A 20,005-nucleotide genomic window follows, 5' to 3' on the forward strand; every position below is an offset into this window, starting at 1 on the left:
ACGGTGTGCTATAATATATTATCGTTTGTTGACCCTTAACTTCGGAATTTGTTGCAAGCTTTTAACATTAAAAAAGCTCAAATTGATTGGCAGTAAAAACTAATTATCATTGAAACTCGTACTTTCTGAGGAAATGAACCGAGATAATAAGTCCATTCTTTAATGCTAAATTTTTGCGAAATAAAATTGGCAAGAGTCGGCCTCGGTCTGGTATAAAGTATGTTATTTAGATTTTTATGCCGGAAATGTGTAAGAGGAAATATTTGTAACATATTAGGACTTTAGAAGTCGTCTGTTAGAAACGATACGTAATCTAGGAACATAAGCCTCGATCTTCAGGCAACCTTAGGGCAATAAATAATGGGTGAATCATAAATCTTCCAGGCAGCAGCTGTGGCAGAAGAGAATAGGGCATAACTAGTGGCATTAGCCGACAGATAAATGTCAGTAATGGCGGGATAGTGAGACAGTCACGAAGCCCTCGGCGTGCCCAGCCTCACGCCAGCTGAAATACACCTCAGATTGTTATCTGAAGCAATGATAAATAACAAGGCCTAGCTGCTGGAGCAATCGTGTAAACAACCTAGGTACTCCTTCCCGTTTTGCTGAGGCGTACGAAATGGCTTCTAGAATCATCTAACATAACGGTATCTTCTATATTTGAACGGCAAGAAATAACAGCAATTTTCACTATTAACGATTTGCAATCTGAGATTTTATTGATGAAGTTGACCGTATTCGAAGATATAGTAATGGAAAATAGCGTAGAAGACTGACTAATGCTGCGAAATGTTGGGGAGTTTAGCAGGCAAACGTTAATTTAATTGTATGTTAGGTTTCAAAGCTGATACGTTGAATATGGTAATCCAAATCCAGTAAGGCGAAGCAGCTTCTTGTGTTTATTTAATTTAAGTGAATTTATGCGGCTGTTATTTTAAGTTGGTGAATGACATCAGCCGTAAGTTATCTCCGTAGGGTTCGCGGTGTACATGGTGTTTGTGTGTTGAGCAAACATAGTGATTCAACACGCTGCGGATTACAAAGAACTAGAGCGGGCCTCAGCACAACTGTGTACACCTCTGGCGCAACCTTGGCTTGTCACTGATAGGACATTCTTGAATACTTAGCAGCTAGCTCCAAACATCATCCACACTAGGCACAAAACTGAAGACGTAGTTTCATAATAACGATATTCACCTTGAACTTGCCGAGACACAAACTAACACTTACGTAATTGACAAGTCAATAAATAACTCATTTTGCACCTATGTTTGCCTCGTATGCGATCAACTGATGACATAAGGATGAAAAATGGCTTTATTAAGCTGCGCCTTATAATAATATTAAAGGGTATTAAGACCTGACAGATCCATCGTCAGTAGAAAAACTGCGAAATACTTTATCCTTTGCTGGAATCTTTTTTGAGGTCATCGAAGTGTTTTCTCAATGGATGAATTGACAAGCGTGTCCGAATAGATTCTATAGATAGTTGAACTATTCACGGGGGCGATTGTCGTCGATATAAATGGCTTTAAATTAATGCTAAGGTGAACGTGTGCATTAAAAGGTGGTAATCGACAGAATGCTTAATCAGTCCGCCTCTGCGGAGGTGACAACTCGTAGAAAGAAACTAGACCACCTGAGACTTGAAAAAACTTGTCACCTAAGTTAAGTTACAATATCAACTCGAGTTTTCGGGAAACAGTGGCATAAATGAGGAAGACTCATGAAAAACTTTTGTGACTTATCATGGATCTGACCCTTTGTCCTGAAGACCCTGAAGTTAATGTGATTTTGTTGATGATGAGGACGATACAATAGAAAATTGCATCATATTCTTCAATAGCATTAAAATAATTAATAAGATGCTACCAGTAATAACCGTTTTACAGAGAACGATATACTCTGTACACAAATACCTACCTACCTCAATATCTCTGGCGGGTAGCGTAAGATAATTGGATCAAAAGAACGGTTGCGTAGCACTATAAATCCCGCAAGATAAGATAATGGTAAAGTGTAAGCAAAGTATGCAGTTAAAGGGCTCAGAACGATTACGAAAGGAAAAGGCCACGCTAGCGCCGTAGTCGGAGGACGACGGATCCGTGATAAATAATACCTTGAACACTGCATTTGAAAGGGTTTGATTATATCGAGTGAATTGGATATATCGTTTGAATAATAAAGGACCCACCAGACGGGGAGGCGCCACAATCTCGGCCATATATCTATTAAAAGTGGTATTATTTCAGCGTACGCCTGTGTTTTATAGAGAAGGATAGCCGTATGAGCCAGTAACGAAACCAGCCTTTCTGGCGATAGTCCAATTGTGATAAAAAATCCAACAGACACGGAAATTCGAGATGGTAAACTTTTCGGACCGTCTGAGCTGCATTATAATTGTGAACACAAAATTAACCACATAGAGATCAAGAAAACATTGATTTGATTATAAATCTTGGACATGAGCACTGTTCATCGAACAGGTTTGCCCATAGGTATGCCAATTATAGAAAAAATCCATAGTTCTCCGCAAGATTCATAAGTAATCAAATTGATGGTGATATCGTTGCATAAAAATGCATTATACTTGACCATGACGCTAGTTCACTAGACACGCAAACTCAATCTTTATTACTTCCTAGAAACCAATTTAAAAGCGTCAAGATTGTATTGAATTGAAAATTTTACGATTTGCAATATTTCTTACATTGTGTTGTAGTAAACACCTCGGATTAGCTAAAAGGAAAGATGTGAGTAAAATAAAAAGATAAAGGACATATCCTCGCAATGGCCGAGGGATTTACGTGCTGAGGATAACAAAATTGTAGCAATGTCGCCAATATCATGCGTATAGTCTGTCAACATTTATTATGATGTGAACCTTGGCAGAATGCACCTCTGGAAGTCAGTTCAAGAGTTAAATAAAGAGGAAGGCTCCGTTGGACTCGTGTTGGATGAATGTTTTAAAGTATTATTTCTAGACAATGACTTGTAGACGTAAACAAATCAGATGAATTTGCGAATTCATCGCTCGCAATTCGCAATGCTATGTAATTCTCAGACATTTTAATGACACGTCAAGCGCTAACCGACGTCGACGGCGCCGCGGAGTAACAAAAACTGGTCAAACGATTAACGTACACAACGTTACTGTAATTGTAAATAATGAGCCTTTAATTACGTAAACAGATGTACTAACTGAGGTTGTACCTGCCACGTGACCGGCGACTTCAATAGCACGAGCTGATCTCATGGCTGCAGCGACAATATTAGCCAACTTGTCTAAACCATTGTCCGTTCTAGATTTGAAAAAGAAGACGATAAAGGATGTGTAGATTATACTAATGCTTCCCCATTAGTCCGGGCGGTGGTTGCGCAACCGGGCACATATTTCACGTGCAGGTCCGGGCGTGGGCGACCACCTCCGGGTCCTTTGACCGACATATACTTCCGGCTGCTCACAAGGACCACTGTTCTCGGGAGAAAGAGGGCCGTGTTCAAGAGTCGCAACAAGTACACGTCGCGTCTCAATTTCGTAATAAAATGAGCATGTAAGACAACCTGTTGACGGGACCGGCGGACCGGCTCCGATACACTCGAGAGGAGTTACTGATGTGAAATCGAAACAGGAGTTCAAGGTGGGCCTTTATTGTTATTGATTTATCGTCGCGACAACAACAACAGTGTGGGACATAAATATTGCGAGCACATGTGACTCAACTGCGGACTGCGTTTTAAACAAATGTTGTGTGAAGATTATTTGTTGCGATCCATTTAACATCGTATTAGTGCAGATCTTGTTAGCCAGGAGCGAGGCGTCGACACGGTCGGTTGACATCAATATGCTCATGATTGAGTGGCATCAATTGTTTCAGCTCATTTTCTAAACTGCTTATGCTAACTAGGAACTATTGAGCAGGAATCTAGTTATTTTCAGAAAAATCTGTCATATTCCGTTTGAAATGGCTTCAAAATTACTTTGTCATTATTATGAGGTACTGTCACTGGTGAAAAACTATGTTTCTGTGTAAGGATGCAGCCTTGAACATAAAGGAAACCCACGATTGTTTATCGCATCACGCGTCGCCAGCGAGCGATAACCACGGCTGTTTCATTTGTTGCCATCATTACAAGAAACATGACGTGTGTCACGATACTACTGTAACCGCCGCCACAATACGATACAATATTGCGCAATTACCAACTAAATATAGAAAAACTCCATTGTGCTTAAGTGAGTTTTCCGACGATCGGCGTCTAGGTCTCGGACAGCTTTACTCACGCACGCGGCATTCAGCATAGTTCTCAGTACAATACCATTTACAATGTGGCTGAATTCCTTCGCCATGCAAGGCTGGGTCTGGCGGCAATGGCGGCTCACATTAGTGGCACATTACGGCATGGTGAGGCAGGTGAGCCTGTGTAGAAATGACAAGAGCGGCGCGGGGTCACGGCAAACTCCCACAGAGCACCATGTCCAAGAGACTAACTACCGAACAATCTGGAAATTACCAATAATTATAATCCGCCGTGTCGCGCAGCAATGGACAATGAGCCAGCACTCGGCTATTACTCACGCATTATCAACGCCAACTGAATCAACTTCTGTGTACAAATACACGAATGTCCTAAATCTTGGCCATTTTGCAGTTGAGAAAATATTCGCTATAATAAAGAATAGCTCTATATTATTAACAACATTTTCATACTCGGTAGTAATGTACGTTATTTACTTTAAACTCAGTGGCGGGACCACATTTTGTAAACAGCAAAAAGTATATGTTAGTCTCCAGCCATACAATAAATTTGTAGCCGGTCGGCGGGGGTGTAATTTAGGGGTACAAGGGCAAGGTCGTCAGTACCTCAGGGGGCGGACCTAATTCCAGTCTAATAAATAAACTAAAATGTTACGCAACTGAAACTGAAACTTTCTGTGTGAAACTCGCGGCGACAGTGATAAATTATGCCATAGTAGCTGAAGGAAACTAATAAAGTTTTATATTTAACCACGATTTGGTCACGCAAATTTCAGTGCCTACAAGAAATTCATTTTTTTTAGTAAAATTACGATCGATAGCAAAGGAAACAATAATCCAACTTACAAAAGTTATGTAACATCGGAATTTTCTCAGTGTCATAAATCAATATAATTCATACAAAATATATGGTTCATCGTTTTATCGAAAAGAGCTTCATTTAAAGTAGTAAGATATCCAAAACGGACTAAACATCAGATGATTAAAATTAGAATAACGACCTGCTTTGTAAGGATAAAGAGAAAACGAGAAAGTTTAAAACAAAAACAGTAGGTTTGAGACATAAGGATCGCTTTCAATGAAGTGAAAACACGGCCACAAGCACAAAATGTTAAAATACGTATGTTTACAGGTATATATTGTATAGAAATATACTAGACAAATACAAGATAAGGCTATATACGCTATATGTAGATAATCCGTTTGCTATTATTTACTGGGACATAAATAACTAAGTCACGAATACTGCATTTGTCGGATCTCAAGATAGAGGCCGAGAACGATTCGCAACCATCCGATACAATAATTATAATTTATAATAAACAGCAATGAAATTTCGTGGAACCAACTACTGTTGTCATAACAAACACTCCGTGGATGAAGTCATAGTGGATTAATTCAGAATGCAATGTCACCAGTCACCATACATTAATTGGAAAACTGCTATAAATAAGTTACCTTCATCGATGATGTAGAGCGTAGTCGACCATCAAGGATCATTTTATGAACATTACGGTGGGGTTTTCATAACTTATGGATGGATATCATGAATATAGAAGCCTTGGTCATGGTCAGATCGATCCTAGAGCCCAATTCTGGAGATTTCAGTGACACAAGGTTTTTTATTTTGATTATTATATCTTATGTAGTTTCATTACGGTTAATAAAAAAAACAATTCCGTGTTAGCCATAAACCAAGTAAACTGTTTTTGAATTACCTAGTTATATCGAATTTTACTGGAATAGTAAATGGCGAGTTACAGTACAGCACAGAATAATAACTAGTTTCTATAGTTACAGTAAATAAATCTCAACCCTGGACTTTTATCACAGGAATGATGTGCGTGAGTGCAAAAATGCGTTACGTCATTAATTATTATAGTTTTCAGTCTTTATAAGGAAAGAATTAGAATTATAAAAATGAAAAATTTATAAGGTATTAAGAAGTCAACATGTTGTGTCTCGGGGAAAAAAACGAATGGAAAATATTGTTGATCTAAATATTCTAAATACACCCGTTGTAGAGCTAGGTGTTAGGTTTTCATTAGCAATGATTACTGAAATGCTTAGGTACTTATTAGCATGCTTGTTGTATGTACACAGTACATAATATACTATATACCTATGTAGATTATGAAGGTTTATCAGTTATCGAGTGGAAGGCGGGTCAATGTACTCGAGTTTAAGAACCATAAGCAATGACAAATTAGATCTTTAATTTAAAAAAATATATTTTTGAGTTTTTTTGGACTTAGGGTTACATATCTATGGGTTATGTTTATGATGATATGAAGTTGGTTTGGAATTAATTTCACAAAACCGGAACCCTAAAAGCAATTTTATAAATGTGGGTTTTACCTCGATTAATATTATGCAAGGAAGGGCATAAAATTAATGCAGTGCAAAAAAAATTGACTGTATAAGCTCATAATTGATGATGATAAATATATATTTGTATACACAATACAATTTTTACAATAAAGTCGGTGTAAAAATCAGTAAGTAAAAGCTTATAATATATTCTAAGATTATAGTAGAAAGTTATGATAGTAGAAAACTTTTGCAAAAAGGGTATACTAAGCCGAAAGGGTATGACTCAGGGGGTCCTTCTGAACGGCTTATTATACCCTTTTTGCAACACCCTGTATAACATACTGCAGCTGGCAATTACAAAAAGTATAGTAGGTAATTATAGTCATTCTACAAAATGCATCGATGAAAAGGGAAATTAAATAAATGTGTTATCGTTTTTGTGTAAGTACTTGATAAGATTGGATTCCGATTGTTAAACCAATAACAATATTCAATTTCTGTTTCGTATTATTTATGCGATTCATATTTAGGAATTTTATTTATATGCTACCTTTAAACTGTAATTAATTTAATTACTTAGTTTGTTATTTAATAGTTATTTTTATTAATACCTTAACTGCATTTATGATAATACACCATTAACAATACCATTTGTTTTTTAAAATACACCAAAATGGAAATGATCATAAATAAATTAAAATATTGATTAAAATAACTCAAAAATTTTCAGTCTAAACTCACCGGAAAAGCTAATTTTCGTTTCAGCCGGCATTATGAACCCGCGACCTTTGCCCGTTCCAAATTCAAAACGGAACAATCCTTTTCTTGAGATCCGAGATGTAGTCTATGACCGGATGTTTTGTCTCGCCGGGTGGTGTGATACGCGTGTGTGACGCGAGTGAGTCGCTCGCTGGCTGAATGTGCACTGCCGCGGCGCCGTACGCCCGCGCCCGCCCTCGCAGCCCTGCGCGGCTATTCTACAATTCACACGACTTTTTAAAGATAAAAAAAGATTTAAAAAAAAAACTAACTAACGAAAAACTTTTCTTACGCTAACTTTAGTTAATTGATATTTACTTGTAATTAGGCGACTTGATCAGCGTTAACGAAGATGTATTGACATAGATCATTAAATAAAAATCAAAACAATTTTTTATTAAATTACCTACTATTATGGTGGAAGCGCTCAACGTAGCAGTTGGAATTTGAACTGTTTTAAATTTGTGGATCGTAAGTTGGAAATATAGACTTTCTCAGATCGCAACGCGTATACGGCTATAAAAATACGCGATTACTCGCTACCATTCGTACGGACGGAGTATAAACTCGCACTCCGCATGCTGCTTTCAGAATAGCCCAGTAAAATCTACATACACATTGTTGTTGTTATCCCGGCGTCGTTCGTTCGGTAGTCGAAAAAGCGTCTATTTGTAATATTGCAGAGATGAATGGTATTGATGTTTACGATCTATGTGCGAATGCTGAGCTTTCATCTCTCTGGTTTGTTGACTTTCGCGTGTTGGATCCGGAGGGTCGTTGATCTGCTATCGATAGTGAAATATTCGTTATTTAGGTACTGAAAGATTTGAAATTATGGATGGCATTTAATGATTGAACTAGTTTATATTGTGAATACAGATAGGGGGCAGTTAAAGGGATCTGTAGCAATAATATCTAATAGAGTTGTGAAACTAAACTAGGCATTAAAAGTGAGAGGTTAGAGGTAAAAAATACTTACATACGTACAATATTCATTATTTATCTTTGAAAACTAACCGACACAACATATTAGTTTCATTTTCATCTTCAATGCTCACCGCTAATCTTATCGGCAAAGATAGCGCATGCCATAAATTCCTCCAACTCATACCTATGTCTACAATCCAAGAATAGACCCTTTGTCAACTAGTCGAGTACTTGTATTATCTATTTGATATCATTATCAAATACTAGGAAAGCATTTTGTCTCTAAACTATGTAGATACATGAAGGTAGATAAGAACGATTCAGATGACTCCCAACATCAATGAACTGCTCTTTTTACGATCTTTCCCAATATTGGGAATAACAAAGTATCGTAAAAGCAATCGCTAAAAGAGATACAATGTAATGTAAAACACGTATGTTGACGTGAATACGATGAACGTCTATGGTTTTGCATAGGGGGTGTATCTTAGAATGTTGTACCCCCAAAAAAATGGGCATCACCGTTTTATCCAAATATTTTTGCTGTATAGCAAAATATGCTTAGGTCAGTTTTGACTTGTTAGTGTTACTCTTGTTAGAGAAAACTCAACAAAAATGCCATATAAAGGTAGAGAATTAGTCACGAGCACTTAACGTTACGTAAGAACTACACACTACTACATAGGTCACTGTATCAGAGACGAAAGTCAGTTCACAAGACCTTTCAAACACTTACACGTCACCACATCCTGATGTCAAAGGCTAATTGAGACTTGTGTGGCCACTGAGAAGCAATATTATAAATATTTATAAAGAACCCCAACCAAGTTTTCAAATAAAAAGAAATAATGATCCAAGTTAGGCTTGAGAGACTTGAGACTACATCGTCAAGAAGTTTTTATATCACAAGACTCTTTAGTGCCGCACCCCGATCTCATATCGATTGCAAAGGCGCACCCGTATTCTATTCTATTTTCAAATTGAGAATACTAGTAATACTCATAATGGAACATAGCTTGGTACGATGATGGATAAGCACACCCATCTTAGATGAACAATATATGGCAAGATGGAGTGTCAGTGCAAAAGAAACGTCTCGACAAATTTAATAACACCCCACTTTTACTACTGAGCTCGATTCGGTTAGAAGATTTGTGACCTTATTCTTGGATTCAATGGTTGTCACTAGGTTGAGCTTAAAACAGTTGGAGAGTAAACAAAATGTGGACAGTTTTTTGCCATGTTTTTGTATGTGACACACCAGCATCTTGTTAGTATATTGTTCATCTAAGATGATGGATAAGCGCACCCATAGAGGCGGATAGATAATTTGCAACCTCCTTTCACTGAGATGTTACTACAAAGAGTATTTGTAATCATAGATCATAGACACGCTAAATGTCTGCATATTTGGGCCTCTTTGCTGTTAGCCGTTGTATAACTTAACCTTTTGTTATAAATGGCAACACTGTGCAGGCTCTTCTAATAACTAACCGAATCTACAGTAGATGTTCACTATTATGTCTGCAAAAAGACTAAATTATCAACCATTACAAACTTGGGCATAAAGTTAGTGATAGAAAAATCTTCAATGTAAAGATTTATATTGGGATTCCTTGAAGTTAAGGACAAGCTTGCGGTAAGCTGTGTAGTAAATAACATTCTATGATAGTAGATTATTGTAAATGGCATTGCGGCATAAGCCTTAAAAGTTCAAGCAAAGGTTATTAAATCCTCTAGCTTATTTCAACAGAATATCAGAGTTCACACACACACACTCACGCCTTGTACTAATGTACTCCCTTGAGGGGTAGGCAGAGGTGCATTACTGCACCCACTTTTCGCCAGAGTGTTATGTTAGTCCCCGGGGCGGGCCTATTGCCATTTTACGGGCACATCCCAAGACCTGAGAGCAAATATCTGTGTTTAAACAAATATCTGCCCCAGCCGGGAATCGAACCCGGGACCTCCGGCTCAGTAGTCAGGACACTAACCACTACGCCATTCGGTCGTCTAATATCAGAGTTCATAATATTAAAAATTCTATCGAATAAATAATGAACTTCGTTTCAATTAAATACCAACCAAACAATAACAAAATAACGCAAACAAAATTTACAAAACTTTTCACACGAACAATGAAACTTTCATAATCATCATTAAGTTTCATAATAACTGATAATTTTAAATGTTTAAAGTTTTATAACTTATTTTAAAATGTATATAAAATATTATTCAGGATACTTTTTGAACAATACTCGTATTTCCTTTATTTAAAGTCTCAGAAGCTTTTAGAAAACCCGTGTTGACTTTCATCCGCCTTATTTCACCTCCAATTTGATTAAAAGGTGAGTTGAGTTAACCGCTCCGCTACCCTCTATAAATTCATGAAATTTTCACCTACAAATACATAGGGGGGAGATAAAAGCTGACCTGCTTTCTAGAGCATTAAAGGGCACCCTCAGGGAACTTATCGTAGGGATGGAAATTCCGCCTCTATAGGTATGGAATATTTAATATTTTCTGGGATGATCCTATGGCAGAGTATTAAAATATAAAAGAACAAAAAATCCTTAATTATAAACGAGAATTGTAAGTATGTTTCACAAGAAAACGGCTGGATCAATTTTATGAAATTTTAGTGTGGTTCGCTGCAAACAGCTAGTATTTCAAATATGTCCCCTTTGTCCTATATCCGAATCCCCCCTACACTTCAGTGAACGTGTTCAGGGAGGTCACTCTCTAAGACGAAAAACGATGTTTCGGAGCGTTGCTGACGACTCTATCTCGTTGTATTAAACGTGCCGCTTGCACGACAGTTCTCGTTTTTCAGTAGGTACAGAGTAACCCTCCAGCGAAGTATTGCTGACGCAGCAGTCTAAGAAAATGGCTTTCACTCAACGCGGTCTGAAGAGAATTGCACTCCCTCTAGAGAGCCTTTCTGTACCCTCCGCGGCCTCTGATTGGTTGGCTGAGCGTCCTTTTGATTCGCCTCCGCTTTGTTTGAACGAGAGGCTGTATTTGAGTAGATAAGGGGGTATAGTGGTGGAACTGTCAATGTGGAAAGCGTTGGACAAAATAAAGTTTATCGTGGGTCGTAATTGTAACAGTAAAAACAGAAACGGTTGCCTCCATTGTACTAATTAGGCATTCTAGAATTGTAGCAGAAGTCACGCAATGGGAGTTTCAAAAAATAATGTTTGTCTTTTTCGAATAAAATGATTGGCGCGAGGGGCAAATGTTGATTTAGCTAATTATTTGCAAAGCCCGGGATGAATGACCGATAGACGACCTCTACATTATTTGACTCATGCGCCTGCGCAGAAAAGCAGCGGAAGGCACGTACTCTAACGTGCCCTACACTGGATTTACTTTGCGAAGCGTCATATTACAAGTTTATGCTCTTAATCTTGAACACAATGGATCATAACTAATCTTAAACATTGCTTTACATAATTTATTGCAATGACTTTGACCACGTAAGTAATAAGCTGGTTTAATCGTTAGTCATTGCAGAGAACTAGACTGCAAGACCTTATAAGTTATGTAAGCCAAAGTATATAGATATTAGGTAGAAAATAAAAAATATACTCAAGAAACTCGTAACAACCTCATTAGTTTATTTGGAAATAACGAGCGAGACCTTATTTCTGTTTGTTTTGCTACTTATGTATGTTTTTACACGACTAAAAAACTTGACATGTACATATTATGATGATGAAGGAGTTGGTTCGCGTACGCAAACCTCGACTTTGAATTAAAATATATCGGATAGCCGTGAGACGATAGGATATTAAATTGAAGTGTGATCTTTTGGGAGACGAGGTGTGACCGGCGACGTCAAAACAGGGTATCTGATGACAATCACGGCTTTTTTAAAAGTTATTTATGTTAATTAATTATTTAATTTGTGTAAGATCTTTATTGAAGGTCATTTAGGGTGCAAAGTGTGAACTGGGGTGCCTGACCCACACTTTATTTCTGTTGTTTTGATCGCTACAATGAGCTCACGGGACGACAAAGTAGCCGATCAACCAATTTGTTTTTGCATGCGGGAAATCCTGCTGCAGGTATTCATTCAATTTAAACTCAACATGTTATTTGGGCCATTCCTCAAGCACGCTTAGAATCATAACTGCACATATTACACTCAACACCTAACACTAGAAGTGTACAATTTACACCACCTGCGCGGGCGCACCCAAGCGTGGCACTTTCCAGTAATGGTTTCATTTCCACAGCGTACAGTTACAGGGAATATCGGATCACCTCGAGAGCAGGATGTGAGCTGGCTACTCATTGCATCAGCCATTAGCTGGCAGTTCTACGGAATCAACGAATGTCTTCGGTTTTGCAGGACACTCTGTTAGCCCTGAGACTTCTAGATACGGCTTGACTCATGGGCCGTAAAGTTGAAATTGAATAGAATTAATGTAGTTACTATGGAAGCTAATATGCAGCGTTGACTAATTCATACTACGATTTATGTTCAAAACCAGTATTTGGTAACTTTTAAGGCCTAGCAAACCTCGCAGGAAAATGTTTTTCATAAAAATCTGTTCATCATATTAAAAGCCATGCGCTTATGTTTCGATTCCAATTTACGACGCATTATTAATCGTAAGCCGCTAAACCGTTAATTATTATTAAAACTGAACTAAACACAGCAAGTTGCTTATCGTTTCCACTCACGTTGATGAGGAGATGAGTACATAATGTAATCATAATTGGAGAGCCCCCACCCACGCTGCTTTATTATTATGATGCACTTTGTTTGTTTAGACGGAAAACATAGACATAGTTCACATAGTTAGTGCATATTATTATAGCTTTTTACTAATTACAATTTTTTTTTTACGTAGTATACAGGCAAATACGAGGTAGTGCGTACATTTTTTGTCAATAAAAACGTAGAGGATGTTATATTGTACTCTAGATTTACGCTTTAATTGAATAATTAAAAAACATCCTGGATAGATTTATCTCATGACATCAGTTTCCATACCCTAATGCATTTATAATGAGGATAATTTTATGTCTTCCACTTCATACAGATATAAATAGGTAGTCTCAATCGTAATCTTTGTCGTATATCTTTATATTTCCTCACAACATTAACTGCATTTATTATATCATGCAAAAAACTGGCCCAAATTAGCACTGTTGTCGTGTTGAAACGTTGCAAATTCAAGTGAAATTATTTCGACACTCTTTTGGTTTTTTTTTCACAACAATATTAAAAGTAACAAGACAAGCAATACTCAGTGAAAAAAGTTTCTTTGAAATGCACACTGATTGCGAAATTAATTGTAATTTGTAACAAAGCCAAAACACAATGAATCACTGAAGTACTCAGGAATAATATGTGGGGACATCTCACAAACGGACATCTGACCCCAAGGTAGGCAATGTCTGTGATATGGGTATCGGACCGCTGATATACATATACCGGGTGGCCCAAAGAGTGACATTATCGACAGCTACACAGATATATATACGTAGATACCAAGACCCAAGAACAAATAATATGGATTTGTTATAAGCAAATACCTGCCTCGGCCGGGGATCGAACCCGGGCCCTTCAGCATAGCAGTGAGGGACACTAACCACTACACCATTCGGTCGTCAGTTATGAAGCCGATTAGTTGAAAGTTATCGACTTGAATCTCAGCCACTACCTATCCGGTGAATAAATTTCCGAGTAGAAATCTAGCTGACTTATGTTATGGGCAATAATTAGAACGGTTCCCCTTTGATTAATTTAAGATCTTGCCGCTGGAAAGGCAATCTTTACTTGCGATTTCTAATTATTTCGATCAACTATATATTTTTCATAATATGTTTTACTACCTGAGAGATCACCTAAATCATCATCAGCATCAAATTTATTTTATGTGTACGTATAGGTAGGTAGGTACTTTCTTATTTCAATGGGAAGCATTCGTACGATTATAATAATATATCGTTCATATCATGTCATAGCTCAGAAAGGTCCTTTCTCCGGCTTCTAAACCACAGATTTTATAAGGATAAAGAAACAAAACATAGCATTAACTCTCCATTTACTCGACTGTCTTGTCAAAACTCATCAATATCAAGACTAGACGAAGAAGATATTATAGAAGATATTTTTTCTATTGATCACCACTATAGGGGGGTCACTCTAGCATACAAAAACTAACTTATGGTGCGCTACTGCGCTAACCACGACTCTATCTCGTCGAGTAAAACGTACAGAGCTCATAACATCCCCGCTCGTTAGTTTTCAACCAATCTAGAGTGAACCCCACGAAGCGTCCATCCATGGCTAATGGCGAAGGTCGTAGCGATAGTGGAGAGGCGAAGTAGTTAGAGTAATAATGTAACAGACAGACGGACAATCGACCGACGCTCACGACTCGGGAGAAAGTGAACGTGAACAAAGCAAGACAAATTGAACGCTGCCAACGAAACACGAATACGTTTTTTTTATTATTATTTAGTTAGACAGCTATCGAAGCCGAGCCGAGGCTGTAAGTTCTATTTAAACATAATAAATTATTGTTTACTAGCTGTCCCCGCGCACTTCGCTTCGCCTTAAAAAGTTTTCCCGTGGGAATTCCGGGATAAAAAGTAGCCTATGTTCTTTCCCAGGGTCTAGACCGTATGTACACCAAATTTCATTCAAATCCGTTCAGTAGTTTTGGCGTGAAAGAGTAACAGACAGACAGACAGACAGACAGACAGACAGACACAGTTACTTTCGCATTTATAATATTATATTTAGGATTTTGTTAACTTCGAGTTGTAAATGTTAAATGGTTCGAAAAGGCAGAACTTTCTTACGTCTCGTCGCTAAAGTTTTCTCCTATAGTTTATGTTTCAGACCCAAGTTTTATTTCCCATCTCTTTCTTGAGAGGCCTTGAATCCCTTCGGTAACCTCTGGATTCAGTGGTATTTTATAGTTAAATTTTATTAACATAAGTGAGTTTAAATTATTACTTTATTACATTTTTTTAGGAAACTAAATATTAAATTTAAAATCTAATGTGGTGGGCAAAAAACAACTTCCGAGATAATATGCCAAGATACTAGCTAGACTATGTCAGCCATTCAGCCACTTGTCGTCCACCTAGTAAACTAGTTATTTAATCCGATTATGCATCTACTATAAGTGAAAGTAATAGTACAAAAACACGTCAACGGTAAAGTTAAAATACGGGTAGCGGTACTTGAAGGTCGAATATCTAAACATCTAGAACCGGTACTTGATTCTTATGAACAATTTATATTTCCCGAGACCGTAGTTTGAGTAGGTGACCAGTTTAGGTGCGGACTTGTTTTTTTATTTTGTTAAGTGTACTAGGTTTGTCAAGTGATTATGTAAGGACTTCATTCATCACGACACGAGCATCATCAGCAGCCTTCTATCGCTTACGAGGGTACAAAACGATTCTACTCCTAGTTTTCTACTACCAACAGCCTAACGATAAAAACTTATATTTCATAAACTGGTAACTGGTAACATTCGCCCGTTTATTTGTCGCTTGGAAAAACAAAATCATATCCATGTCCACCTATGACGTGAAGATGTGGCCTAAAATGCAAGGATCACTAAAGGCACTTCACGCCATGTTACAAGTCGTTGTGCTTGTTTCGACAATTAGCTATTCGACTCGTTATCTTCTAATGACGTTGAAATTGCATTAAGTTGACACCTGAACAGTGGATAACGGGTTGTGGCGGCAGTTTAACGTGGCACAGTTAAACTGCTTGGACTATTGTTTTCGTATGTACCGTAATGCAACAAAGTACGATTCGGCTCCTTCAGGCACGTACCTTCATTACTTTATACAGTACATAGTAATAAATTTTATTATAGGATTCAATCCTGAGCATTCAAACAATGAGCTAGATAAATAAAAGACTTCTAACTATACGAGTCGTTCGTCAAGTCGCGCGACTTAGACTCGCGCGCCACGCGCGAGTTGCCCCTCCCGTATTTACCTACTTTTTCTGTCGTCAACTCGCTCGACTGTGAAAATATGTAGAGTCCGCCACAAAAGTTATAATTTATTATGCTTAAGGTAACTACGTAAAATGTATAGGGTATTTTATAGGACTTTACTTTAAAATAAAATCAGTAATTAATCTCGCTTGGCAAACTGTTCTCTTCGAACACCTCCAAACACAGGAACCATTTTTATTTGTTCGGTCTTTGTTATATTTATAACCTGCACGAAGCAGTACCGACTTCGCTCGCTGGGATGTTATGATTTCAGGTGTAGTTTTATTACTGGATGGACCTGCTAGCGATGAACTTTCTGGAAGTAATTGTTACAGTTTGGTCTGTCTCTTTGACCAATGAAATAAACGAAATTTGTTTTAAATGTTAGTGCTAATTCGATATTTAATATAACGGTAACACAACGAAAACGTAACACTGTGTTTATATTACGGCAAAGTAGACTTGGTAATATAGTAAAGTTAATTTATTATAGGCTTGCCCCCACAATACATCAAAATCAGTAAAACTGCCACATTTTAATATTTTTGCGCTGTGCTGTAGACTGTGTAGACTGTAAGTAATGCACTGTACATCTCTGCTTCGAATTAGGAGTAACACTAAAACGACGTCACTAAAACAATGACGTTTTAACCCTTTAAACCGGTTTTTGTAACAAAAACTTGAAGGACATAGCTATGACAGGTAAAATTTGCGCACAGGATGAGAGAGATAGCAAACTTGGGTATCATGCGTCATAGGTCACATCCCCTTTTGCCTCATTCCGCACTTCCAACATAGGCTTTATTGTATCTTTATCCCGAAATCAAAGCATCTACTTTAATGGCGACTGTCTAGTCGGTATCTTCTTATGCTAATCAGCCAGGGAGACAATATTTAACTATATTTTTTAGTTTAAATTCGTTTGCATCTGACCGTACTTTACACTGGCACGCGAGTTGACGACATAAAAAAACAGAAGATGCCAACTCGCGTGGCGCGCGAGTCTAAGGCGCGCGACTTGACGAACGACTCAAACTATACCCTACCTCAGTAAGCAAACCCATAGGTAGATAGAATCCTTAACTATAACATATTTAAAAAATACTTTAAAGAGTAGAGAAATCATTAACTCTTCCTTATGCAACGGTTATAAACCTATTACAAATCTCGAGTTCAATGCACTTATTGTGTAACTCAATAGACTAGTGATTATCGAAGCCAAATATGGTTGATTCTATGTTTTTATCACCGAAACGAATGTCAAATAAGCGTGGCATTCCTAAAAGAGGCCTTGTTTTCATATTTTCATCACCACATCATTTTTACTAGTCAATAATAATATACTCGTAAGAAAACGTTGAGGTCACTTTGTTGTGTGCATCATCGGTATAAATAGGCAAACCCGTTACTTTATCCAATACATAAAAATATAATTCTGATGCAAATTATCTTCTCATGCGCGAAATTAGACGACTGTGTTGCACATTGTTGTTCCTATCCTATCAATTTATCGAAAACCTATGGTTACCTAGATTGATCCTTATCGTTTACTACGGAAATTATGGCATACCATCGGAAAATACGATGTACACGTAAATGTTTCCTACATTATGTATGACCTACCTAGTACATAAATAAGTGCACAGTGTAAACTACATAGGACGTAGACTGTGGATGGAATTGTGTTTTGTGAGCTCAATAATGTGAGCTCATCTGAATTTGACACTATGACCTGAAAGGTGGACCAGTTTCATCAGATCCATTATAAGGTTCGAAAGTCGGCCATAGTGCATTGTGTAGCAAGAATGGAAGTTCCAACTGCACTGGATCTATAATTAATTGGGTTCTAATCCCTAGGAATACAGTGGCCTTGCTTCATTCATCCTGATGGACTATGAGTCAATAGAAAATGCCGCAAACACTATAAATAGGTCAAGCATTGTGGGTGTTGCATGATTGAAATAGGTATAAGATACTACTGCAATTTGTTACCACCCATGCTGATATCTAAACTGATGAGTCATTTTACAGAAGTCTATTTCAAAAACTCCAAGATCTAAGTTTTTTTTTGTATTATCTACATATATTATACAGTCTGCAAAAGAGATAATTATCCACCCTCATACTTTTTCTGACTGAACATATTTAGTAACATCCTTGAATGTCACAAGATGATCATGATTGAAGTTTGATAATCAGACATGGTTGAATTAAAGTCAAATCAATTACTCCATTGGCAGTGGCTTAGTACCCCTATTAGCTGATCATCAAACTCTGTCATTCATTGCAAACTGTTTTATGACTGTATGATGAATAAAAGAAGCTGCAGACAGGATAGATCATAATGAATAATAAACATCAAATAAGAAGACATTTATAGTAAAAAATACATTGAAAATGGATAACCTGTCAATTGCAGTTTGTAGGAAATGTTTGTTATAGTTATAAAATTATTCAGGTAGGAAATTTATTGTTACCTAGATTAGAAGTTGGTATAATAAATAAGTAATGAGAGACCAGGACTGACCTGTTCGTGGTGAGGCAGGCACAGCTGGCTTGGGAGCTGAATTGGAGCAGAGCCGGCCTATCTTGGACGGCGGCTTCAGTCCAGACGGCTTGGGCAGCGAGGTGGGCCGCTGTGGCGCAGACTCTGGAGGCTTGAAGGCTGCTGATGCTGCTCCATTTGCTTCAGGTGGTGCATTTTCGACCGGAGGTGTTGTTGATGATCCAACAATTTCTTCTTGGGGTTCACTCATTTTTATTTTCACACTTTACACACTCATAGCAGCCAAAAGAGGTTTAAACCTCTTTATTTAAATGTGGGAAGGGGTTTAAAGGATACCTAAGTTACGATAATTTTATGAATGACAATAACACCGGTGTAAATAAATAGGTACGTAAAACAGCGGGTTTAAAATGTTCGCGCGGTCGGCCTACTATAAATAACACGAGTTCCCGCGCAATATGGGACGCGCTATCTGGATCACGGCCAATGTTGTTGTTGTAAATCTTAGTTATGAAAGCTTTCTACGGACGAAAATACTTTCATTATCATGAGGAAACCAAAAATAACGAATCAAAACATAGAATAAAATACCCAAATTCACTTTCGAAGAGATAAACGGCCAAAGTCCCGTTAAAAATGAATACAATAGAACAAAATAAAGCAGCGTACCTTGAGGAATTGGAGCACAAAAAGAGTAACCCGTAATCTACAGAAAAACTGGAGTTTTTTTACCGCTCGTGGGGCAGCCAGCTGAGCTTGACAGTTATCACAAATCACACACTCCACGTAACACCATTCACATAATAATAATTTATTTTTATATTTCACACTTACTGACACTTATAATTGCGTTTTAGGAAACCGAGAGAACACGCGAAACATCTCCTAAAATAATAAACGATTTTAGAAAATACATCATCACTCGTTTCGTGTCGTCCTCTTTCAAAACACAGTGAAACGTTTCGTTATGCGTACGACTAGAACACCAACATTCACTTTCCTTTCGTTTAGTGTAACACAACATTCACAATCACAAGCACCTGAAGCGCGGCATTTGCAGTCCCACTTGATTTTATAGATCATGTACCTATCTATTCTAACTTGATTTTGATTTGGTTTATAAAGATAATAAATAGAAATAGTTAGGACGAGATGATTCGATTATTGATTTGAATACATAAAATGTCAGTAACGAAACGCAAGCCCTTGTCAGCCCCACCGTTTCGATTTGAAAGGTGTGTAACTATGTATCT

At 37.6% G+C, this 20,005-nt stretch overlaps 1 protein-coding gene across 9 annotated transcripts in view; it reads right to left on the reverse strand.

The window, feature by feature from the left end:
* LOC105380428 (restin homolog) overlaps positions 1-19,713 on the reverse strand; it is a 46,176-nt gene extending 26,463 nt beyond the window's left edge. For 3 of the 9 annotated variants that reach the window (XM_048623641.1, XM_048623637.1, XM_048623636.1), the window contains exon 1: positions 7,314-7,527. In XM_048623641.1, coding sequence (XP_048479598.1) covers positions 7,314-7,344 — 31 coding nt within the window. In that variant the 5' untranslated portion in view covers positions 7,345-7,527. Of the gene's footprint in view, positions 1-7,313; positions 7,528-18,773 lie in introns of those variants that run through there. The other 6 variants (XM_048623633.1, XM_048623634.1, XM_048623632.1 and 3 more) reach the window with 5 other exon arrangements.
* Between the last annotated feature and the right edge of the window lie 292 nt (positions 19,714-20,005).

Source organism: Plutella xylostella, chromosome 10, assembly GCF_932276165.1.
Source record: "Plutella xylostella chromosome 10, ilPluXylo3.1, whole genome shotgun sequence".
Lineage (NCBI taxonomy): Eukaryota > Metazoa > Arthropoda > Insecta > Lepidoptera > Plutellidae > Plutella > Plutella xylostella.